Consider the following 25442-nt stretch of genomic DNA (forward strand, 5'->3'; position numbering starts at 1 on the left):
AATAAATAAATAAATAAATAAATAAATAAATAAATAAATAAATAAATAAATAAAATTGCAAGCAGCTGTGTTAATAACAGACAGACTTAGTCTGCTGAGAACACCAGAGGCCCTTTGGATGCATTCTGTAAGTGGGCCCGTTTTGATTGATGCATCGTTTCACCCAGTTGAGGGCATAATGGCTGAGGCTGAGCTTGTCTGCTGGAAAGCTGACAGCTCAGGTTTGAGACCCAAGCGCCACCCACAGGATGAGCTCCAGTGGTGGGTTGCTCCCGGTTCTTTCCGGTTCTGGAGAGCCAGTAGTAAAAATCTGCTGGAGTTCGGAGAACCGGTAGTAATGGCTGGCTGGCCATGCCCCCAAACCGGTTCCCCGATCATCAGAAATTTGGGTTTTTTTACTTTTAAAAGCATTTTTTCTTCAGCCAAAAAACGGCTTTTAAAAGTTAAAAAAAACCTTCTGATGATCGCGCGGCTGAGCAGGGATCATCAGAACCCTTTAAAAGTTTTTTTTTTAACAATCTCTTTGGCCGAAGAGGTTGTTAAAACAAAAGGTTTTAAAAGGCTCCTCTGGCGATTCCAGCTGAGTTAACAGCTTCTGGGCTGCGATTAGGCAACTTCAGCTGGGATCGTCAGAGGAGACTTTTAAAAAAAAAATTTCCTCTGGCCCACCCAATCCCCCCTCCTCATTTACCTAATTACTGCTCCTTTCAGGCTCACTTTCCTTCGGCTTCTGCAATCAGTTGCATCAGCTAGCAATTGAATCTGCTTGCCTGCAATCCATGTCCTCAGTGAGCAACTCAATCTGCCTGCTTTGCTGGCTAAGGAACTCTGGGAGTTGAAATCCACAAACCTTAAAGTTACTAAGGTTGGAGACCCTGATCTTAAAAAGATAAATAAAATAAAATAATAAAATAAAATAAAATATTTATGCAGCTTTCTGATATTTGGTGTGTTTCTGTAGTGTTTCACTCTAACTACACAAACACACAAAATCTCACAAAGCTGTATGTGGCATTTTGTGTGTGTGTGTGAGAGTCAGTTGTGTTGTGTTGTTTGTGTGTAAAGTGTGAAAGTTGGTTTTTGAGCTTTTTGTGGCTGTGTGAGATTCTTGCTTGTTGCAGGGACCATTTTGGGTGAGGTGCAGCTGCTTTTACATTGTGTGTGAGTCTGTTGTGTTGTGTTGTGTGTGTGTGTGTGTGTCCCTTCGCAATGACTTGGAGGCAGCTCCTCTGAGGAAAAGAGGAGGAGGTGAAGTTCTGGCTGTCCCCTGGGAGAAATCGCCCTGTCTCTGCAGCATTGGTCATGTGACTGAGTGGGCATGGCCAACTTGCTGTCACTCACAGCAAGGTGCACCCCCACCTTGCCCTGAGTGACTTCAAGTTGGCCATGCCCACTCAGTCACATGACCACCAAGCCACACCCACCAAATAAGCCACGCCCACAGAACTGGTAGTAAAAAAATTTGGAACCCACCCCTGGTGAGCTCCTATTACTTGCCCCAGCTCCTGCCCACCTGCAAATATGAGTAGATAAATAGGTACCACTTTGGTGGGAAGGTAACAGTACTCTGTGCACTTCAGCATATAGTCATGCTGGCCACATGACCACGGAAATGTCTTCAGACAATGCTGGCTCCCTCAGCTAAGAAACAGAGATGAGTACCACCCCCTAAAGTCGGACATGACTGGACAGAGGAAATCTTTATCTTTACTTTTTTAACCCAGTTAAAAGTTATAGAAATGAGAGTTTTAGTAGTATATCATGCCATTTTGTTTTGCTCCTCGTTTGCCTCTTAAGAGATCCTGGAAAAGTTTTAGAGTCTGTCATCAGACAGCCTTCTTTTTTCAAATACAGGTTTGAAGTTGGTTCCACAAATAAAATCCTGAAGTTTCATCATGCTGAATTTTGAGACTTCTGCAAATCCTGGGATTCCCAGCCAGACCTTCACTAGAATATGATTTCTAGCAAATAAATCAAGTTAAGTGGGAATACGGTTTTCTCTTATTTATTTTATTTTATTTATTTTATTTGCATTTATATCCCGCCCTTCTCCAAAGACTCAGGGCGGTTTACACTATGTCAGGCAATAGTCTTCATCCATTTTGTATACTATATACAAAGTCAACTTATTGCCCCCAACAATCTGGGTCCTCATTTTACCTACCTTATAAAGGATGGAAGGCTGAGTCAACCTTGGGCCTGGTGGGACTTGAACCTGCAATATTGCAAGCAGTTGCTGTTAATAACAGGCTGCATTAGCCTGTTGAGCCACCAGTTGCCTCTTCTTACTCAATACATTCTTCTCATCTCAAATCCTATGCTTTCCTGGCCATCGAGTGCATCTCTGACAGGACTTTGGCTCAGATGCAAGAGCAGACACACAAAAACAAAGACTGTAAAGAGTTAATTCAACTTCAGGAAAAAAACGAGGAGGAACACAACTTCTCTGTCTTAATAAAATACAGGTGTTTTTACTGGAGGACCAAAAAATCCAATTTGGGACTGCAGCAAGCATGCATAAACAAGAACAGAGTGCTATGGAAAAATGTGTTATTGAATAATGAGAAAGCAGTTTGGAAAAGCAGAAGTGGGCTGTACTAAGGGTTTATGAAGAATGTAGCAGTCTCTGGCTGAGGTTTACCTTAAAGTTCACAGGTGGGGGAGTGCATAAATCTTACATGTACTGTTACTCTGACAATCATGAAATTAACTTCCAGTGTAATATAACAAGAATTCAGCCTTGACGTTCCTCTGGCTATGTTTCTCTTTCTCCCTAGCTTTTATCTGGGTTTGCTTTAATTTAATATGGGGGTATGTGTGCATTCAGGCTTAGTCTTAGAGTCGACCCATTGAAATCAGTGGGACATAAGCTACTCATTTCCACTGACTTGCAGGAGTCTATTTAGGACTCAGCCCATAGATAATTGCTCTGTCACTTCATGTGGTAAAAACATAAGAGAAACATGCATACATATTTAAGCACATGACTTCTATCACTCAGCTCCCCAAAGTAAAAAGTTGCCCACATGCTCTTTCCTCTGTTTCAGAGAAGATGGTATCAATCATGCTGATATCAGGCTTAACATGAATATGCTGTATAGGAGGATATGACATGCCTTTTTTACTTTCCCCAAGTCAAATTTTTAAAGTATCTTTGTGGACATGCGTCCACAAACTACATGAGTAGTTCGGAGAAGTGGTAGTAAAATTTCTGACAGGCCCCACCCCCATCTATTTTCTGCCTGCCAAGCCTCAGCTTGCCGGGAAGAAATGGGGATGTTGCAGTAACCTTCCCCTGGATTGGAGAGGGAATGAAGATTTTACAATATCCTTCCCCTGCCACACCCACCAAGCCACGCCCACCAAGCAAAGCCACACCCACCAAGCCACACCCACCGAACCGGTAGTAAAAAAAAATTGAAACCCACCACTGGTATAAATGTATACACAGTGTATAAATATGGGGTCCTGTGATCTGTTTTGTGACTTTCTGACAAACAAAGTCAATGGAAAATCTAGATTCACTTAACATCCATTTTACTAACTTAACAAATGAAATGATTCATTTAACAACTGTGGCAAGGAAAGCGGGGCAAAACTCACTTAACAAATGTCTCACTTTTCTCACTCACAACATAAATTTTGGGCTCAATTGTGTTCATAAGTCGAGGATGACCTGTATTTTCTTCCCAGGGTCCAGCCTCTTGTCTTCTCTTTTTAGGCTGTTCTAAAAGTTATGCTTAGTTGCTTCTCTGAACTGTGCCCCTGATTGCCAATGGCTCTGCCTGCATTCTGCTTAATCATTCAGACTGCAATAGCTTGTTTTGTACTAGCTTCTGAAACAGCTGTGATAGTTTATATAACAACTTCCTTTAAAAAAATTTTTATGGATTGTTGTACTTATTAAATAAAAGCTACAGTTGAAATGCATTGAGTAATATTTGGTATCTGTAGAAACAACAAGGAAAGGGATGGGGGGAAAGTAATGCTTTTGATTAGTCATTTCTTTATTTACTTCAAGACTAGGCTGTTTCATTTCTGAAGACTGAACAACTTACAAATAATAACATAAAGTTCAAATATTAAAAAAGTAGTAACATAAACAATGGCAAGACCCAGTTATGTCATATGTTTGGACAGCAGAATCTTGCAGAATTTGTGTCTGTAAATGGCTCTCTAAAGCAGGGGTCTCCAACTTTGTCAATTTTAATTCCCGGCTGGGGAATTCTGGGAGTTGAAGTCCTCTAGGCTTAAAGTTGCCAAGGTTGGAGACCCCTACTCTAGAGAGCCATTTTTTTCATGGCTCTTAAAAACTAATAGGGAGGGCTGGTTTGAACATGTGGAGGAGGCTGTTTCTGAGGTTGGAGCTGATCACTGATCACTGAGCATGGAATCCCTGAAATTTGTGAGTGTGACCCTCCCTCCCTCTATCACTATGTGTGTCTATAAAATAGCAATAAATGAGTCTACACAATCTCATCCACCCCAAAATAACTTCTAAAAGCAAAAAGGACAGTAAAGATAAGTGTCAGAAAACAGGGATCTTGAGGCATATATTCCAGGCCAAGCTTAATATGATTGGTTGAAAACTAACTACAAGGCTAAGCATTATAGGATTCTATGCCCAGCATACCTGAAGGATGTTGAGGGAGGCCAGGTTAGGACTAGTCTGTTTCCTTAATAATGAAAAAAGAAGCTGTATTTGTTTCAGTTGCGAAGAAAGTTCTTGCAGTAAAACCTTGATTCTAGGAACTTCTGTTACCTCCATTCAGCAGGGTTTGTACACAATAAATGAAACTACTGTTACTTCAAACTTCATCCCCAAACAACAAAGTCCATTGCTTCCAAAGCAAAGCTGTGTAATTTACATTTTTTGCATTAGTTTTCATCATTTGCATATTCACACAGTTGTTGTTTTTACATCATTTATATTATCACTTGCATGATGTAAATTATGCAAATGTGGTAAATTATCTCAAACCTGGATTTAACTGACAAATTTAATACTCCCTAAAATTGTTAAGTCTTTACTATATCTTTTGTGCCCTATAGAGTACATAAGATATGCTTTCTTTTTTTCCCAAGTTTTTTATTTTTTTATTTTATACATCTCATTGTGTGAATAGCGTAGTATCTGAGTATCATACATTTCAATATACACTTCTAGTTCCAGTCACAATCATTCAAGCATTTAATGTACATTTATTCATATTCATATTCTTTCCAATCCTTCAATCCTTATAATTCTACTATCTATACACATGTTTTCATTAAACTATATTCTTTCATTGTCTGATATCAAATTGTTTAATTCTAGCTTTTCACTGCTATCACATTTGTATAGTGATATTTTTAAAGTATGTTTTCTACGGGCTAAGGAATAAAAGAGAAAACTTTTTTTAATCTTTTGCATGTCTGTTTAATCATAAAATACAAACCTTCATAGTCATTTTTTAAAAATAAATAATAGAACAAACACAAGTAAAGACCACTGTATATGCTTCAAAATGTTACTTTTATTTACTGGATCTGACATTTTATATCACTTTTGTACTATCATGTGGCACAACATTTACATTTATAACAATATACGTTTTAGTAATTATATATAACTGTGTGTGTGCACACGCGCATGCATGTGTGTTGCACAATTAGAACAGATGGAATTCTGACAAAGTCTTTTGACTTACAGCGGGCTGAGAACAGCTACAGATTAGTGCAAGATAATCTTTCAGCCACAAAACTACAGGAAAATGGATGAATGGTTTGAAATTACACAAGATTGCTTTTCTTTGCTTTGGAAGAATTGCAGGAGACTTCATAAACATTTAATTAAAGATTCCTTCCAATACTAACCCATGCTGTCTGAATACTGATCCGTGAATAATGCTATTTCCATAACACCAAAAGGCAACAGTTCCTCAAAAAGAAGACAACAGGATCCCAGAAGGAACCTGGTAAATACAAACACATTTTTATTTAGAAAAGAAAAGCACAGCAAAGGAAGAACACATTTCCTAGTGTACAGAACTCAGAGGTCACAAGGTCAGAGGGACTAGGCTACTCATGCATATCTTCCATTCTTTCCATAGTTGGGCTTGCTCTCAAAAAGGCAGCGATTTAAAGAGTAGTTTTTCTCACCCTTTCCTAGCCTTAGCCATTGCATTCAGAATCCTGCTGAAAGCCTCCTTTAAACAAGCATGGATATAAACGAACGAATCCGTTCACCTGCAAACACAACATGAGATTTGCTCACAGACTTGAGTTTTTTGGGTTGTTGTTTTTTGTGTTCAAAAACTTCTTGGTTAACTTATATCTAGAGCAGTTACAAGCAAGCACTTGTCAAATTTCAAGTAATAAAAATACTTATTTTAGAACCAGCGTAAGGAAAGAGGACCAATCTCAACCCCCACTGTAGAATGTAGGATCGAAAATCAGGCATTATGCTGTGGAGAAGACCATTGCAAAATCAGGATTTCCAGCAATGTGATTGTACCAGACACACATAATTCTCCTTCCCAAACACTGTAAGCCGCCCTGAGTCTTCGGAGAAGGGCGGGGTATAAATGTAAACAAAAAAAAAAAAAAAAAATTGTGGGGGAGGAATACGCAGAACTGGGGAGATGTCAGTTTCTGAGAATACAGAATAATATGTAGACAGAAAAGGAAGCAGATGATGATTCAAGGGAAAACAGACTGATCCACCTTCCTTTCTTCTGAAAGGAAGTTTGATAGTTACTTCTTAGGTTACAGTTACTAGGCCAGAGTAGGAAAAACCTAGAGGAAAACTGGAATGGAGAAAATGGCTGTTTTTGAAGACTGTTCCAGCTATATATTTCCACCCATCTAATCGAGTCATCTAGAATGGGCCTGGCACCAGGCTTCATCTGTTAAGCAGTATCCTGTATGGTACCTAGGAAGCATATATTCTCGGTGCCCTGTGGGATGTCCACAAGAGATTTGTACCATTCCCACTCTCTGACTTTTCATAGACTGCTTAAGACATGGTTGTTCCGAATATTTGTAGCTCAGGGTTGAAATGGGGGGTCCTTGATGCTCTCTGAGCTTGGTTGTTTTTTTGCAGATGTTTCATTACCAAACTAGGTATCATGGCTAGCAGGGAGAGCAAACCCCTTGCCCTACAAGCACAGATGATACCAAGTTTGGCCTGCAAGAAAACAACTAAGCTTAGAGAGCACCAAGGACCTCACACCTGGTTATTCTTCCAGTAAACTCTCTAAATCTCTTCTGATTTAGAATGGGCTCAAGCAACCTTGGATGGTATTGGATAATAGCTATATTCTTTTTTTCTCTTTTCTCTTTTTTAAATTTTTATCAGTAAATAATCCAAAGTTGCTTTGGAATCAGGTAGCCTCAAAATTAAAATAATAAATAAATATCCCTACAGCTAAAAGATGTGGATCTGACCATTCCTCTCAGGATTCATGATTTGTCAGGGTAAAACATTTAAAAGGAAGTTGAATGCTTAATAAAGCATATAGAAGAGGTCCCTTACATATAGAGGATAGTTTGAAAGCTAAAAATGTGTATACTTCCTAAGGCTAAACCCATTTGAGGTATGTTTAAATAGATAGATTAATCTAAATAGCAAATGGCATCTCTCTCGCTTGCATTCCCAGGATCTGTAGCCTACTCAAGCTACCATTTCTAACCCGGTGGATGAAGTAGTTTTGTTTTCCCAACTTCAGAAGCACTCTTACATCAAGCATCTAAGCCAAATAATTGTGAAAAGAAGAGAATTTTTTTTAAAAGGACATGCCTACTGAAACCCAGCTTAGTGCTAAGTGCAAAATCAGGCTATCATTAGCTAATCTGAACAGTTTAGTTAATCAGCACCCTCAGCAATGATAACTGATTTGCCTGTAAAAGTTCATGACAGCAAATCAGCAGTCAATTAAAATCAATTATTAATGCAAGTCAACTGACACTATCATTGACCGAGAAGACAAAAATCAAGGACAAGATAGCAGGAATTGGGAGATCACAAGATTACGAGCAGAAAGAAGTTTGCAGCACAATCTGCCAGCATGATGGGCAAATTATTGGGCATGCTATTTGTGACTGAATTCACCCAATTTGTACTTCACTTCCAGTGATGGTAGAGCAGTTAGGCTGCATTGCTGGAATACAGTTTTAAAACTTCCATTAGTACAAAATGCACCTGCTTGAAGTCTAACTTCACCATGGTTTGGCATATTTGAACTTGATTGTCTAGATAGCACTAACACTTATTTTTGAACTTGGGTGTGTGTTTATTCTGAAGAATTTTGAAGAAACTGTTCTCGTGTGAATCAACTAATGTGATACTTCTTCTATGGCCTTATTCCTACTGCCTCCTTTTTAAAGAATCATGTTGTTTAATAGGGAAAGGCTTTCTACGATGGCCTTCTCAAGCAGATACAAATGCACAAGCAATTCATCATAAGAAAGCCTTTCAGAACACAATAGCTACATAACTCTAGCTCTACCAGTTTTTCCTGAGTTTTTCTGGCCAGAGAAACGTTATTGTCACATGGAGGATTTTCCATGTCCAATTTCAAGCTAATTGGGCAAATAATTCTTGGTTTTATGAGGACAAGGATGCTTGCTGTTATTTACATCCTGCCTTTCAAGATGGAAACCCTGCCAAAGCAGCTTCAAAGTAACAACAATCACAAAAGCAAAATTAAAATATAAAAATAACTGGGGGCAGAGTTTTCCTCCATTAGCAATAAAACTTCTGTGAGGAGGAGAGAAAGCCCAGCTGGGGTGGATTTTATGCCTTGCTCCTTCCAAAGGTATCCAGGTTAAGATGCCTCAAGCAGTGGGCCCTTTGCTATAGCTCCATGCTTCAGTGGACATCAGAGTTACTAGCTGCTTTGATTTGTTACCTTGAGCTATAATTTAAAAAACACGTTCCGAGAGAAGAACAAAGTACAGCCTCAGTTTTACAGCAGAGATGGCTTTCTAGTCTCTTCCTTAACAAAAATGATTTTTGTAAAAATAAGAAAATGAAAAGTGGAACTTAGAAGCACTGGATTTTATTTTATTTATTTATTTATTCAAATTTATATACCGCCCTATCTCCCGAAGGACTCAGGGCGGTGTACAGGCATTAAAAGACATATAAATACAATATAAAACAATTAAAAAACTGATTCTAAAAAGCCCGTAAATTTAGAATTAAAATATCAAATAAAACCCAATTTAAAACCAATAATTAAAAATCTAGCTCAGCCCTGCACAATTAAATAAATACGTTTTAAGCCCGCGGCGGAAGGTCCGGAGGTCCGAGAGCTGACGAAGTCCGGGGGGTAGTTCATTCCAGAGGGTGGGAGCCCCCACAGAGAAGGCCCTTCCCCTGGGTGTCGCCAGACGACATTGCCGCGCCGACGGCACCCTGAGGAGACCCTCTCTGTGAGAGCGCACGGGTCGGTGAGAGATATTCGGTAGCAGTAGGCGGTCCCGTAAGTAGCCCGCCCAATGCCATGGGCGCTTTAAAGGTGGTCACCAAAACCTTGAAGCGCACCCGAAAGCCACAGGTAGCCAGTGCAGCCTGCGCAGGATGGGTGTTATCACGGGAGCCACGAGGGCTCCATCTATCACCAGCGCAGCCGCATTCTGGACTAACTGCAGCCTCGGATGCCCTTCAAGGAGCCCCATGTAGAGAGCATTGCAGTAATCCAGGCGAGGCGTCACGAGTGCGTGGTGACCGTGCATAGGGCATCCCGGTCCAGAAAGGCGCAACTGGCGTACCAGGCGAACCTGGTAGAACGCTCTCCTGGAGTCGGCCGTCAAATGGTCTTCTAGAGACAGCCGTTCATCCAGGAGGACGCCTAAGTTGCGGACCCTTTCCATCGGGGCCAATGACTCGCCACCGATGGTCAGCCGCGGATTTAGCTGACTGTATCGGGATGCCGCATCCACAGCCACTCTGTCTTGGAGGGATTGAGCCTGAGCCTATTTCTCCCCATCCAGCCCCCTACGGCCTCCAGGCACCGGGACAGCACTTCGATAGCTTCGTTGGGGTGGTCCGGTGTAGAAAAGTACAGCTGGGTGTCATCCGCATACAGCTGGTACTTCACACGAAACCACTGATGATCTCACCCAGCGGCTTCATGTAGATAAAGAACAGAAGGCGAGAGGATCGACCCCGCGGCACCCCACAAGTGAGGCGCCCGGGCCGACCTCTGCCCCCCCGTCAACACCGACTGCGGCCGGTCGGAGAGATAGGAGGAGAACCACCGATAAACGGTGCCTCCCACTCCCAATCCCTCCAACCGGCGCAGCAGGATACCATGGTCGATGGTATCGAAAGCCGCTGAGAGGTCTAATAGGACCAGGGCAGAGGAGCAACCCCTGTCCCTGGCCCTCCAGAGATCATCCACCAACGCGACCAAAGCCGTCTCCGTGCTGTAACCGGGCCGAAAACCGGACTGGAACGGGTCTAGATAGACAGTTTCATCCAGGTGCAAGGGAAATTGATATGCCACCATACTCTCTACAACCTTCGCCGCGAAGCGAAGGTTGGAGACCGGACGATAATTACCTAAAACAGCCGGGTCCAAGGACGGCTTCTTAAGGAGGGGCCTCACCACCGCCTCTTTCAAGGCGGCCGGGAAGACACCCTCCACCAAAGAAGCAGTCGTAATCGCCTGGAGCCAGCCTCGTGTCACCTCTCGAGTGGCCAGCACCAGCCAAGAGGGGCACGGGTCCAGTAAACACGTGGTGGCATTCAACCTACCCAACAACCTGTCCATGTCCTCGGGAGCCACAGGGTCAAACTCATCCCACACAATGTCACCAAGACCGCCCTCACGCATCTCGCCCGTATCACCGCAATCTTGGTCCAGACCATCCCGAAGCTGAACGATTTTATCGTATAGATAACCGTTAAACTCCTCAGCACGTCCCTGCAACGGGTCATCCCGCCCCTGGTGTAAGAGGGAGCGAGTCACCAAACAGGGCGGCTGGGCGGTTATCTGCCGATGCAATGAGGAGGAGGCGAGCTACGCCTCGCTTCCTCAATGCCACTAGGTAAGTCCTAGTATAGGACTTCACTAGTGTCCGATCAGCTTCCGAACGGCTAGACCTCCAGAGACTCTCCAGGCGTCTTCTCCGGCGCTTCATCCTCTCAGCTCCTCGGAGAACCAAGGAGCCGGTTGGGACCTGCGCCGGGTCAGAGGCCGCAAAGGCACGACACGGTCCAAGGCCCCCGCCACGGCCTGTTCCCCGGCCCCGACAAGTTCCTCAGTCGGGCCCCGTGCCCGACCCTCAGGAAATGGCCCCAGCTCCGTCCGAACCCATCCGGGTCCATCAGGCGCCTGGGACGGAACCAACGATCGGCTCCGCCTCCCGCGGTGGTGAATGGCGGTCAGAAAGTCCAGGCGAAGAAGAGAGTGATCTGACCATGACAAAGGTTCAATGACTAATTCCTTTAAGTCCAGATCTCTCAACCACTGACCAGAGAGAAAAATCAGGTCCAGGGTGCCACCCCCAATGTGAGTAGGGCCATCAACTACTTGGGTCATGTCCAAGGCCGTCATGGAAGCCATGAACTCCCGAGCTGCCGTCGATGACGAGCCGGACGATGGCAAGTTAAAGTCCCCCATGACTAAAAGTCTGGGGGTCTCAACTGCCACCCCAGCCAGCACCTCCAGGAGCTCGGGCAGGGCAGCTGTCACGCAGCAAGGAGCCAGGTACGTGATCAGCATACCCATCTGACACCTATGACCCCATCTCACAAAGAGGGATTCGCACCCGGCAATCTGAGGTACAGTGGTCTCCCTCGGCTCTAGACTCTCTAATCACAACCGCCACCCCCCCACCCCTACCCTGGGCCCTCGGCTGATGGAATGCACGGAAACCCGGCGGGCACAACTCAACCAGGGGCACGCCCCCTTCAGTGCCCAACCAGGTCTCCGTAATGCCCATAAGGTCCGCGGAACCCCCCTGTATAAGGTCACAAACGAGGGGGGCTTTGTTCACCACGGACCGGGCATTGCACAACATCAGCCGGAGGCCCAAGCTCTGAGGATCCTGACCATCCGGGGAACGGGTGAAGTCCAAGGGGTCGGAGCGCGTGATCGCTTTCAAACATCGAGCACGCGCTCCCGAAACTTGATATGACCCCTCGCTTCCGCCATACCTGCCTCTCCCACTTACCGTGTCAATAGAACCACCCTCACAAATAGGAACACACTCTCCCCCCATAACCTCTGGACCTAATAAAGAAAAACCGCCGCGAGCATGTGCAGGAACTGGCCCCCTACCCGACGGGTTACCCCCATTACCCGCCCTTACCCTCCCACCCCTTAAAAATTCCCTTTCTAAAAAACCCCATAAACCCTTCTTTTTAGCATGCCACCTCTGTGGGTCCCAAGACCCGTCATAGAGGCCGGCCCTCGATAGTGTGGTGGGCCATTCCTGCGAGGCGGGGGCACCTCGCAGGCGCAAGAGTTCTTGTGGCGAATAACGCATAGAATCAACCATCAGCTGGCTATGTCCCATTTGGCAGCCGAGATGTTACACTGGGATGTCATTCTGGAGTCCGGTAACGGATGGAAAAAAGAGATGGAAAAAAGGAGACAGGCAGTCCGTCCTAAAGAGATGTAAAGTCCATTATATCCTGATGGATTAGCAGACAAAAGATCGTAAACCGTCTCAGCCCATCCACCAGTTAGATGTTCCGCTGGACCGGAGTATGCCGTCTGCGGGAGAGATGTTCCAGCAGTCCAGGAAGGAGGTCCGGGGGTGGGGGTAAAGGGTAGCCACAGTATCAGCTGAAGAATACACCTTCCTGCCCCACGCCTCAACATGGTCATCATGTCCATCACTTGCCCCCATCCTCAGTGGGAGAGATGAATCTAACAAGCTGGAAACCAGAAGCCCAAGGAGGCGTAGTCCAGGGGTGCAAACAAGGCGCAGCTGAATAAGCGCCATCTCAGCTGAAAAACATGCAGCCCCCTCCCCCCATCTCCACAAGGCCGCCTTCACCAGTCTGCCAAGCCTCCACCGCCGACGGAAAAGGCGTTTTGAAGAAGCGAGGGCCAAAATGCTGAGCCACACAACCCGGGCGTCGCGGCGAAGCTGGCATCCGCCGCCCCCCCCACACCTCCACATGGCCGTTCGTCTCCCACCGCTCACCCTGTAACCAACAGGGAGATGACGACAAGAGCGGGGGAGCCGAGTCCATGCGGCTTAGTCCAGGGTGGGTGTCGCCTGAAGGAAGCGGTAGCGGCGCTAGAAACCCATGCCGCTCACCGCCAAACAGCTGAGAACAGCTGAGGGTCGGCCAGCCGCCCACGCACCTCCGCAGGGCCGCCATCTTCATCCGCCCCGTCTCCGGTTCCTCCGGCCTCCAGCGCAGCAACCGCGGGTTCAAAGAGGTCCAAAGACCCCACCCGCGATTGCTGAGATGTACTATTCACCGGGCCGAGGGGAGCCAGCGGCATAGGCGACAGCAAACCATCGCCATCAGCCAGGGATCCGCCAGCCGATGATCCGGCGTTTCAGTAAGCCGCCATCTTGCGCATGCGTGGAAGATGACAAGAGTACATCTTCTTGACCTTTAATATTTTTTTTAATGCTGGGAAGAGTGGCATTACGCAGTTGCTTAGGAACTGTTTCTGGCACCTGAAGATGTTTCTTACTCATTGATCCCTATTGAAATGGATGACTCTCACTGCTTATTGTTTCTTGCTTGCAAGCTGCTTAACCCAAGACTCTCTGGACCTGCTCAGCATTGCTGAGGATTTACTCAGGCCAATGGAGTTTGCGGCCTTCAGAACTGTGTTTCTTCAGGGCCTGATAGAGATAAGGAGGAGGAGTGGGTGGAGAGTATCTCACTGCAAGTGCCCAAGGGCTGCGAGTGGGTGGTGGAAAGCCCAAACATTTTTTTGCAGCATTCAGACCCTCTGCTATTTCCTGCTTTGCTCTCATGGTCCTTCACCTGCTTTTATTTAACTATTTCTCCATTTCAGCCTCTAGAGATCTGCGCTAGAAATTTGGCCTCTCAGACTTCTAAAATGGAAATTATTTGCTATCCCTTCATTCATTACAGGATACTTTTCAAGCCAAATTCTTTTTTAAAAGCCATTAAAGTTCATGGACTTAGCAAGCATCGGTCAAACAAGGAAATGTCCAAGGATCTGTTGGGAAAGTCAGGGTATCCCCATATCTCTTGGCTTATACTTCAGAAATATTTGGTTACTTTTCGGTTTTGTCATGGTCACAGAAATACTTTCTCGCTTCTCCGCCCCCACACCGGTTTCCCCTTCAAGAACTAAACAGTTCCCAGCTTGCTGTTTTTATAAATGTGTGTCATGCATTTTCTTTATTTCTTTCCGGTGGTTGTTTCACATTTTGCAGATAATCAGTGGAATAATGAATTGAAAATTTGACAGGAAAAGCTGGAGGGAGATAACAAGGACCACAACCAATCCGTTGAAACAGAACCAGCCTGTTCGGGGCACGGGGTGGGGAATCAAATCTGCCAGATTCTAGTACACTTACACCAGCCCTCTTCAACTGTGAGGATTTCAGTTCCCATCAACCCTATCAACCTGATGGATGAAGAAGTTATAACTAGACATACTGTATCGTGAGGTCACCAGGTTGGGGCAAAATGATTTACATAAATTGAATATATATTTAACTATGGGATAACGTAGTTTGCTTAACTAGGAACAGTTGTAATATTAAACAAGTTACACACTGCTAGGAATGGCATGAAGAAAAATGAGTGGACTACCATACTTAGGTTACAAAACTCCAGATGAGCACTAGATGGCAGCAAAGAGACAGAAAACATTAACTGGCAGTTACGATTCTTTGATGTTTTGCAGCCCTAATGGAGAGATGTTGGAAGAGAGAATTACATGTGCTACACAGACTTATAAGGAGGTCCTAGCCTCCTAAACTGGACATGCTAATCACTCTAGCAGTTTCTTTATAAGGAATGTGGGGGGGGGAGATATGTTTTGACTTGCCTTGGAATAAGCTCTTAAAACAACAATCTTAAACACATTTTGTAAGGAATAAGTGCCATTGAACTTGCTCAGATTTCTTTCTAAGTAAACACAGTGAGGAATGTGTTGCAAGGAAGGCGGAACCAGGGCGGAATCATTAAAGCTTTTTCCATCTTATCACGAAGCAGTTCTGATAACAGAGCAATTCCCTTTCTGATGTTTTGTTCCTACATTTCTGTACAGAGCCAGGTTTAGTATTCAGATAATGATAATCCCCATTCTAACAGGTATTAGAGAAAACGTGTCCCAACTATATTCTACAGAGCTTAAACCTTGCCAAACCCTTGGGTTTTCTGCAAGTATGTTCAAGATAAGCTAAACCATGAGCACACAGAATTCAACATGAACAGAGAAAATATTTCAAAACAATTTGCAGCATAGTGCAGAAATCTTGGTGAATCAGAAGGGGCTCCTTTCCTTTGTCCCCCGGTTGCTGCTGTGATCTAACACTGTTGTCAAAACAAGCAGCAAAATGGGTTCCTTTTAAAAAAAATTTTGAAGCAAATCCCAGGGCAATTGGTTTCCCACACCAAGAAAGAAAACATGTTAAAATATGGAGTATCATCTCGTGTGAGTTCTATAACACTTCAGTTTCACATAAATAACCTAACCAGAGAGCGTTGATCGACAGCCTGCCAGGAACCGGTCTGCACAAGCAAGCAAAGCTCCATCCATGCACATGTGGAACCAGAAAACCACACACCCCACCTGGTCCGTGGAAAAACTGCTCTCCACAGAACCGGTCCACGGCACCCAAAAGGTTGGGGGACCACTGCTTTAGAGTAGTGTGACTCACTGCATTGTTACTTATATTGTGATTTGTACAATCCATCATATATTTTTTCTGCTTTGGGGGTGTTTTCACATTTAACAGGGTAAAACTGCTTCTTATGTTATATATCACAGTCTCACATGTGAGCCAAGACATAGGACAATAAAAAGCTGTTTAAACCGGGGGTCTCCAACCTTGGCAACTTTAAGACTTGTGGATTTCAACTCCCAGAATCCCTCAGCCAGCAAAGCTGGCTGAGGAATTCTAGAAGTTGAAGTCCACAAGTCTTAAAGTTGCCAAGGTTGGAGACCCCCGGTTTAAACAATACCCTCTAGCATTTATTTATTTATTTATTTGATCATATTTATATACCGCCCTATCTCCCGAAGGACTCAGGGCGGTTTACATGAAGAATGAAGGCATTTCTATCAAATAAAATACTGGTATGTTTTCATGGGTAATAATTTTCAGATAAAAGAAAACAGCTGACAGATATTTACATGGTCTTTATATAAGTGGCAGATCAGGGTGGGGAAAGGAAAACAACTCTTCCTTGAAGTGTGTGATGATCATTTTTTCGTGGCCAAAATGCTCAACCAAAGTTTCTGCTAGTCTCCCTACTGGAAATTTAGAAATTAGTTACAGTATCTAGTTCTTTCCTTGGGCAATATGGACAGGTGAGATCACTTAATGCAGGCAGCCATTAGTGAGATCACTTGCATCCAGTGGGGTGGCTCTGTTGCTACTAGGAGCCATGTAGTTGTACGAGATAAAATACCTAATTATCTTATGCTTATGCTTGGGGGCATACCAGTTTCTGTTATATTCAGGGATGGGGAGTGAGAGGAAAAAATAAATAAATCTGGAAAGCACAAAGTTTTACAAAGGGGAAAAAAAATTAAAGGACCAAATAAGACTTTGCTTACAATATTAAATCATGATAACTGGTAGGTCAAGCAGTCCTGTATTCTATTTCTGTCTCTTTCTGGCCTAATCAGCACAGAAGTCACTTTATGTACAATGATTTGTACATTGTTATTTTAGAAATAATGTGACCTAAAGAGCTTATCACTTAGTTGGAAGAAAAGACCTTAATACCATATGCTCTGTGTCCTTCAATGCCAGATGTGTTCCACATTTCTTTAGACTCAGTTATTTTAGACAAAGTCGTAATTTTAAACTTTTGTTTTTGAAATTTCACTATTATTTATTGCTGCAATTGTATGCTATTTCCTGTTATTACAAATTGCAAAAGGGATTACAATCAAATAAATAACATACAAATAACAACAGCATTTTAAAATAAATGAAAATAAATTCAGGTATAAAATAACAAGTTAACTTTTTAAAAGTGAGTGAGAGAAGAATACCAGCTGTGTCTTTTGGACCAAGCACAAGGACAGTCTCATACTGAGCATATGACAGTTGCCTAAAAATGAGGTTCCCAATGTATGAATCATGGGAGCTAAGACGTTTCCTTCCAGAAAGCTAATAATTGGTAGTCTTAGCCAGAGTTATTTGACCTCCAATGATAATGACTCTATGAGCATCCTCAGATTACTTCCCTGTCCTCATGGAGACAATACAGACTTCTTCAAAACAGGCAAACTCTCCAATTTCAATTCACGGAAACCACCTACCCATCTTGTCAGCATTTAGATTTTTTAATTAGCCCTGTTTACTCTATCATGGCATCCAAACAGTGGTTCAGCACATGCATAGCCTCTCCTGATTTAGTTGTCAAGAACCTGAGCGAAATATCGTCAGTGTACCTACTGATGACACCCAGTTCCCAAACTCTGAAAGCTACTTTGCGTGGCTTCATTTAGATGCTTAATATAATGCATGAGGCAATGGCATCCCTCAACCACTCTAATATTGTCCATTTCCAACTAAAAAAAAGCAATATGTAGGACAGGGTTGTCAAATTCAAGGCCCGGGGGCCAGATTCGGTCCATGGGGTGCTCAGATTTGACTCGCAGGGCTGCCCTGGGAACAGCGAAGGATCAGTCCCCAATGCCTCTGCCAGTGAAAATGGAGCCTGGGAGGGCTGTGCATGGCCCACCCAGGCTCCATTTTCTGCCGCGACGGCCTCCTGCAACTCTCTTAGTTGCCAGAAAAAATGCCAGAAAAAATGGAGCTTGGGGAGGCCACGCATGGCCCACCTGGGCTTCGTTTTTGGCCACAAAGCCTCCCGCAGCCCTCCTCCAGTGAAATTGGAGCCTAGGGAAGCCATCGCTGCCAAAAACAGAGACTTAGCAGGCCGTACACAGCCTCCCCGGGCTCCATTTTCACTGGCAGAGAGCTGCAGGAGGCCAGCATGGCAGAAAACAGAACCTCAATGAGTGATGTCAAGTTGGCCACCCTACCCTGGCCATGCCCATCCCTTCCCAGCCATGCCCATCTCAGCCATGTCCACCCCCCACAGGCTCCCTAAGGTCATTCACAACCCTGATGCGGCCCTCAATGAAATCGAGTTTGACTCCCCTGCTCTAGGAGGATACTATAGCCAAGAGCGTCAAAAGCCAATGAAAGATCAAATGGTTAACAGAATACCACTCTGAGGCATCTGCAGGAAACAACGCTTTCATTAAAATGATGAAAGCAGAACTGTGCTACAGATTCATCCCTTTCATAGGTGTGTGAGATGACATAAAGCATGTACAAAAGGGGTGGAGCTTATGGCATAATGCTGGTTTTATCACTTGCACCCTCTTGACTATCCTGTAGATGCCTTTATCAAGTGTCTTGTTCAACTGGAATCAAAATTCAAACATAAATAAGTGCCCTGTTTAGCAATAAGGAGAAATTCAGATCATCTTTTAGTCTAACAAATCAACAAGTAAGAATGAGATAATGGTTAAGTGAGCAATTATTAAGATAAGTCATCATAAAAACATGTATTTTATGACATGCCCTTATGACATCTCCAACAAGAATTCTGTCCTAGACAATCCTTTTCAATACGAAGTAAGTCTAATATTTATTACTTTTTGTTGCGGGTTAAGATCCATTGACATTCTAGATACAGAAATTAAGATGCTCTCCCATGATCCAGAGTTATAGGAACTATATAAATGTGAGTGTGAAACAAAAACTAAAATTTTCAGAATAATATTCTCTTGATTTACATACCTGGTATATGGAATTTGACAATCAGATTCTCCGTGCCCTTGTTATAGCTAAAAGACAGATACTGCAACATTGGAAATATAAATCATTTATATAAAGTACAATAAGTTTTTAAAAAGCATGATAATCATATAAGTATTTTCGCATATGTATATAGAATATATGATTATCATGCTTTTGAATGATGCTATATTATCATGCTGTAAGAATAATGGTTGAATTAGGTAATTATATATAGAATTGTAACTGTTTATTGTTCTAACAACATATTACACTTTATTTTATTTGCTGTATTGTTTTTACATACTTTTTAAGCACTTTTATAATATATATATATATATATATTTGTGTTTTGTTCCTTTTGCTTTTTTGCTTTTTGCTTATTTTAAAGGCAATAAAAATGTATGGAAAAAAAGTTAGGTTACCACTAAATGTACATTTCTTTTTATCCTGTTTTCTATCTGATATTTCAGTGTTTTTTCTCAGTAAAATTAGAGAAAATAACTATGAAGGTATCAGATTATAAATGTCAAGAAAGATAAAACAAGATTTCAGTGTAATTTTAGTAGTCAAACATCTCTTGCTATCAGTATTAAACTTTTCTCTGTTTAAAGCTAGAATTGGTTGCATGCAGCATGATTGAGTATTCAGCAGATTATCACCATTGGTTGCCTTGTTTGATTGAAAACCTGCACTTCTGCTTCATAGCTATACCAAATCCAATAGCAGTTATACAGGCAAGGAAATTCCCTCATCCAACCCACCAATTTCAATAACCTAGAGGTGAAATCCAGAAGGTTCTGACAGGTTCTGGAGAACCGGTAGCAGAAATTTTGAGTAATTCGGAGAACCAGTAGTGGAAATTTTGAGTAGTTCGGAGAACCAGTAGCGGAAATTTTGAGTACTTCAGAGAACCGGCAAATGCCACCTCTGGCGGGCCTCAGAGTGGGGAGGGAATGGAAATTTTGCAGTATCCTTCCCCTGCCACGCCCACCAAGCCATGCCCACAGAACCGGTGGTAAAAAAAAATTGGATTTTACCACTGCAGTAACCCCATAAATGTTCAGAATAAGTTAGTGCTATATACAAGAGAATCCTGTGAATTTGAATAGTGAAACTGAAAAATGTCATTACGTCTCTTGATTTGTAGAAACTATTTCTAAATTGGCAATGCCAAGCTAGGATCGAGAGTTGCAGTGCCGATACAGTCGGAAGACTCCAAGCTGGGCAAAGCTGAGGCCTAGTTCTATTGCCGAGAACAGGGGTCTGCAAACTTGGCTCTTTTAAGACTTGTGGACTTTAACTCCCAGAGTTCCTCAGCCAGCTGGCTGAGGAACTCTGGGAGCTGAAGTCCACAAGTCTTAAAAGAGCCAAGTTTGCAGACCCCTGGCCTAGAATGATCCACATGGATTGCTTAGTTTGATCAAACAGTCTCTTGAATGCTGAAAAGTCTTATGATATCTTAAATTCTAATAAAGGTACTATGAGATAAACCTTTGTTGGTTAATAATGAAGAAATAGTGGCACACAAAAGCTCACACTTTTCTAATTGCAGTCCTTTTCTTCATGAAGTGTTAAGCTTAGTGTCTATAAAGATTCATCCAGGTCATGGTTGTCCCAAAGATGCTTCTCAAAAAGCAACCGGACTTTCTTTGGTTTTTTCCTTGAAGACGTTTTGTGTTAAGCTCAATCCTCATGAGCTAAACTTGCTTTTGTTCATGACCAAAAGTCTTCACAGAAAGAGGTTGTTAGAAGTGTTTCCTATTTCTGATGTATTCTTAGCTCAACTTAAGTGTGTTGATTGTTAGAACAAGATAATTGCTTCTAGAAAAGCAGTTCTTCTTACAGGGATCATTAATTGATAACATTACAGCAGTAATGAAGCCTCCCATATTATTGTTTCCATTGTATATGGCTATTCCAATCCAGAATGTATAACAAACTGTTTATCTTATCTAAAGTTCATGATGTTTGATTATTCCTTTTTGCACCAACATTATAAATTGTAAAAAAAAAAATCACTATACAATTTTCATCCAATACTCTGGTTTCTCTTCAGATCGTATAAATTTTTCGCCTTTTACAATTTTCATCCAATCACAATTATCTGGGGATTTTTTTCATTTTTTAAATATGTAAACTCTTAAGTGATAGAACAGCTATCTTCCAAATGGTGAAATATGTCAAATATGAAGTAATGTTTAAAACGGTAATGTTTTTCCTTAAATTTTGAAGTATTTTTATAGCAACAATAAAAGTAAAATAGATTTGAGGTAAAGATTAGGATAAAAAATTTAGGCAAATCATCTAAAACAGTTACGCAACCATTCCCAGGTTAACATTCATTTTATGATATTTCTCCATCATAATGGTTGCCATCCAGATTTTTTATTTATTATTATATTTCTAACCCATCTTGATGCTTAGAGCTCAGGTTGGCTGGCAAGGGAATATCCCTTCTTTCAGGGGTGGTCTTCAAAAATTTTAGCAAGGGGTTCTCTGTCTGGTAGCTGGGTGAGCATGGCCACGGTGGGTTTGGCCTAGTCGGCCTCTTGCACTATGGCGAGGGGGCCTTTTGCCTTCCCTGGGCTCCGGAGGCTTTCTTCAAGCCCCCAGGAGGATGAAAAAGGCCTCCCCAGGCTCCGGAGGCCCTCTGGAGGCTGGAAATGGGCCTCCCAAACTTCCGGTAGGCCCGTCCGGGCTTTCCAAACTTCTGGTAGGCCCATTTTTTGCCCACCCCGAACCTCTGGTAGGCTCCATGCACGCCCTGCACTTACCTACATCCAAAATGGGCTGCATGGGGACTCCTGAGAGGGCAAAGAGGGCGGGGCCAGCCAGGAGTGGGATTTGTGGGTTCTCCAAACTGCATAGAATCTTAGCTAGAGGTTCTCCTGAACTTCTGCAAACCCATAGCAGCCCATCCCTGCCTTCATTTCATCCTAACAATTCTATAAAATAGATTGTGAGACTTTGGGCCATTCCCAATCTCTCAGCCAGAGGAGCATAACTATATTGTCCTGAGAAAGCAGAAAATCATTTTGATGCATAGAAGCCAATTCAATTTGGTATTTATTTATTTCTTAAATCAATGTACATGGTTGCCAATCTCATAAGTGGGATTCTGAGCAGCAGATCAGGATTAACGCATACAGTTTATACAAAATGAATTTCCCAATCAAATAAACCCAAAATGACTCCTATAAATCCACCAGGTAGTCTTTTCCTTCCCTCATTCCCCAATCTTCCAAGGATTTAGTCATGAGAGGTCCATGAGAGAGAATGACTGGCCCAAGGTTGCCTAGCAGGCTTTCTCATGGCTAAGCTTTCTCATGGCTAAGGCTAGAACTCACAGTCTCCTAGCTTCTAGCCTGGTGCCTTAACCACTAGGCCAAACTGGCTCTCAATAAGACTTGAAACATTTTATTATCTAAGGTCTGAAAATGTCTCTAAACATCATTCCTGATTCTTGAATAAGAAGAAGGCTAGACTCTTGATATTTTGCAAATACCGTATGTATTTCATCTTGTATGGAAAATATTGTTTTATTGACTGCAAGCAAATGAAATAAATGTTTTTCTTGGTTTTTTTAAAAAAGGATCACTCATTGGTTCCCTGACTTCTGTTTCCCCAATTTTCCTCTCAACTGTCGACCCTGCATCAGCTAGTTGGCTTATAGTACTTTTCACACCCTTCCCCTTCTTTTAAACTGCATCTTTACTTGCTTTATTGACAAACCTCAAGGCTTTGTTCCTAAACAAAGGCAGTTGGTTCACCTAAGTACATGCTGCCCTGTAGGGTCCTTTGAAAAACTTTGCTTGTTCAGCTTGATCAGGTGGAGAAATCCAAAATGAGTAAGTTTGCTGAGGTCTGTGTCACCTAGCAGTGCCATTATTAACAGCAAACCATGTTCTGTACTTTTAAGCTCTCTTCTAAGCAGGGAAAGGGAATTCATGTACTGAATTTTAGCACAGATACACATAAAATTATGCCGGTTGTGAATGACTGACAGAACTTAGACCAACGATCAAGGAGGTGTGACGTGATTTCCCACACGAAGAGAAGATCGGAAAGAGATTGGCCACTATTTATATGATACAATATTGACTATTATTCCAGAAGAGTTTGATGAAAGATTCCAATATCAGCTTGTTTTAAGCTCTCTTGGCTCTGTCCAAACTCACTAAATACTTCTGCCTTTAGAAAATCTGTAATGGAGAGATTGGATAGATTAGCAGACGGGGCTGTTTGCCTTTCCTCCTGTATTCTCTAAGGGCTGACATACGTGCAGAATATGCCTAGATTCACCTCTTAAGCAGATACAAATCAGCAGTGTTGCATTAATTTCAACAGAGACATACCAGCACACACCCATTCAAGGTTGGCTCACGGACAGAGGAATGGCTCATTCTCTTGCCGAGCAAGAGAAATCGGCAATTTCCTTATTCTGGCCCCACTGTCCATAGAACGCCCTGGGTGGATTGCTGAAAAGGCAGAACATTTTCCTATTACACTGGGAATGATCCTACCCCAGAATGATTTTTAATACATTCAAAAGAAGTTGAGAGATCCACACCCCCATGGAATAAAAAGTCTCCTTTTATCATTGAAGAGGAGGTTCTCATTGCCTTGGAGAAGACAGCCAACAAGATAGGAAAATTGTGAGTCATTTTAAGTCTAGTCAATTTAAATTAGTCTTCCAAGCAAATTCCCTGCCAGGTAATTTGTTACCTAGAAGCCTCTGAAATAGTTGATCGGACTGTTGAAAGACTGGTAATGATTCATCAATAAGAAGCAGAAGAAAGATAAGGAGCCACTTTTTAGGCAGGCAAAATTACCTGGCATCAGAAAACAAACTCTGCTACAGTCTCAAATTGTGCAGAAAAATATAGTATTTCCTTGTAAAAATGTACTACCTAAAAATTGGATAGGGAGTTTTGTTCATTAGTTCTTAAAAGTATTTCAGCTCAGTACATGATATTGTCATTGAACTGGTTTTATTTGCTCACAATTTCAGAAATGGATCCAAAGGAGCAGCCCTGTAGTAATTGGGAAGGAATAAACCCAGCACTGCAAGCAATAAAAGTGAGGAAAGATACATTTCACAATGAAGCTGAAATGGCTTTATCCAGTTTTACCCTGTAAGTCACCTCAGTAGTTACCAGAAGCAACCAGAAAAACAGAATACTGAAATCCAGAGAAGAAGAAAAAGTCCATGTTTTTGAACTGATATCATTATTTTCTTGATCTGAAGCAACTTCTGCATAGTTTCCAGCTTTCAGTTTTGATTATAACAACTACCAGATTCTTTTCAAGCTTGACTCTGATATTTGTGATCTTACAGCTTTTCTTTAAATAACATGAATAAAATTATCAGGAACATTCTTGAATCCTGTTGGTTGATGTCGAATGTCCTTTATTGGTTAAATAAAGACTTGTTCAAATGGTTGTGGGTGCTTTCTCTCCTCTCCCCCCTCCCTCTCTCTCATTTTAGCTTGAGATTTGGGTATTGTCTGGTCAATCCAGTCAAGTTTGAAGAGTGTGTGTTTAACATGATATTCAAACCACATGAAAGTCACATGCATTGCTACTGGCTAATTGTTAGTTAAATCTAACATCTCCAGGTTGTTCTTCGACATATTACTTAATATCATGTAATCTTGCTATATCAAAATTAACGAGCTTAATGGGAGAAAGTGATGTACTGTAACAGTGTTGGTATCACAGATACATGAGAATATGGAACTTTTTGGTGAAGTGTTGTTATAGTTAGTACAGTGTTGGCGAACCTATGGCACACATGCCGGAAGTGGCACGCAAAACCGTCCCGTGCTGAATGCGCGGCCTCACCAGCTCCTTGTCACGTTCGTGTGCTCAAGGCATGCTGGCCAGCTGGCTGTCACGCACGCGGTGCTGGCGATCCCAGAAGTGCGGCAATCCATCGCGTATGTATGCGACGCCAACCTGGAAGGCTGGGTGCCGGCTCGCACATGAGCGATGAGCTGCTGAACTTCCGGGGTCTGCCAGCACCGTGCGTGCGACGGCCAACTAGCCGGCGCACATTTGAACGCAGGAATGTGCTGAGGAGCTGGCAAGGCCACGCATTCGGCACGGGACGGTTTCGCATGCCACTTCCAGCATGCATGCCATAGGTTAGCAAACACTGTACTAACTATAACAACAGTTCACCAAAAAGATCCATATTCTCATGTATCTGTGATACCACATTGTGATACCATCTGTGATATGTCCTATTTGTCAACTAGAATAAATAGGATAAATCAGCATAGATGGTACAATTATTAACAATAACAAATTCTTAGGCCTAATGACTTGGAATGTTCAAGGCATTTCATAAATGCAGTATTATAGCTCTTGCAGCAACGCTGCTCACTAGAGTATTCATGAATTTCATATTGCGGATCTATAGTTAAAACAGGATCACTTATTTAATGGGGATTTATAGCAAAAGCAGGGCTCATCAATCAGGTACTGTGATAGCAGAGATGTCC

At 42.7% G+C, this 25442-nt stretch overlaps 1 protein-coding gene across 1 annotated transcript in view; it reads left to right on the plus strand.

Moving 5' to 3' along the window:
- The window catches only part of RAD51B (RAD51 paralog B), a 397526-nt gene extending 373148 nt beyond the window's left edge, over positions 1-24378 (plus strand). The window contains exon 11 of the mRNA XM_058161894.1: positions 23948-24378. Within this exon, the coding sequence (XP_058017877.1) occupies positions 23948-24075 (128 nt within the window). The 3' untranslated portion in view covers positions 24076-24378. The remainder of the gene's footprint in view (positions 1-23947) is intronic.
- Positions 24379-25442: the final 1064 nt, after the last annotated feature.

Source organism: Ahaetulla prasina, chromosome 1, assembly GCF_028640845.1.
Source record: "Ahaetulla prasina isolate Xishuangbanna chromosome 1, ASM2864084v1, whole genome shotgun sequence".
NCBI lineage: Eukaryota > Metazoa > Chordata > Lepidosauria > Squamata > Colubridae > Ahaetulla > Ahaetulla prasina.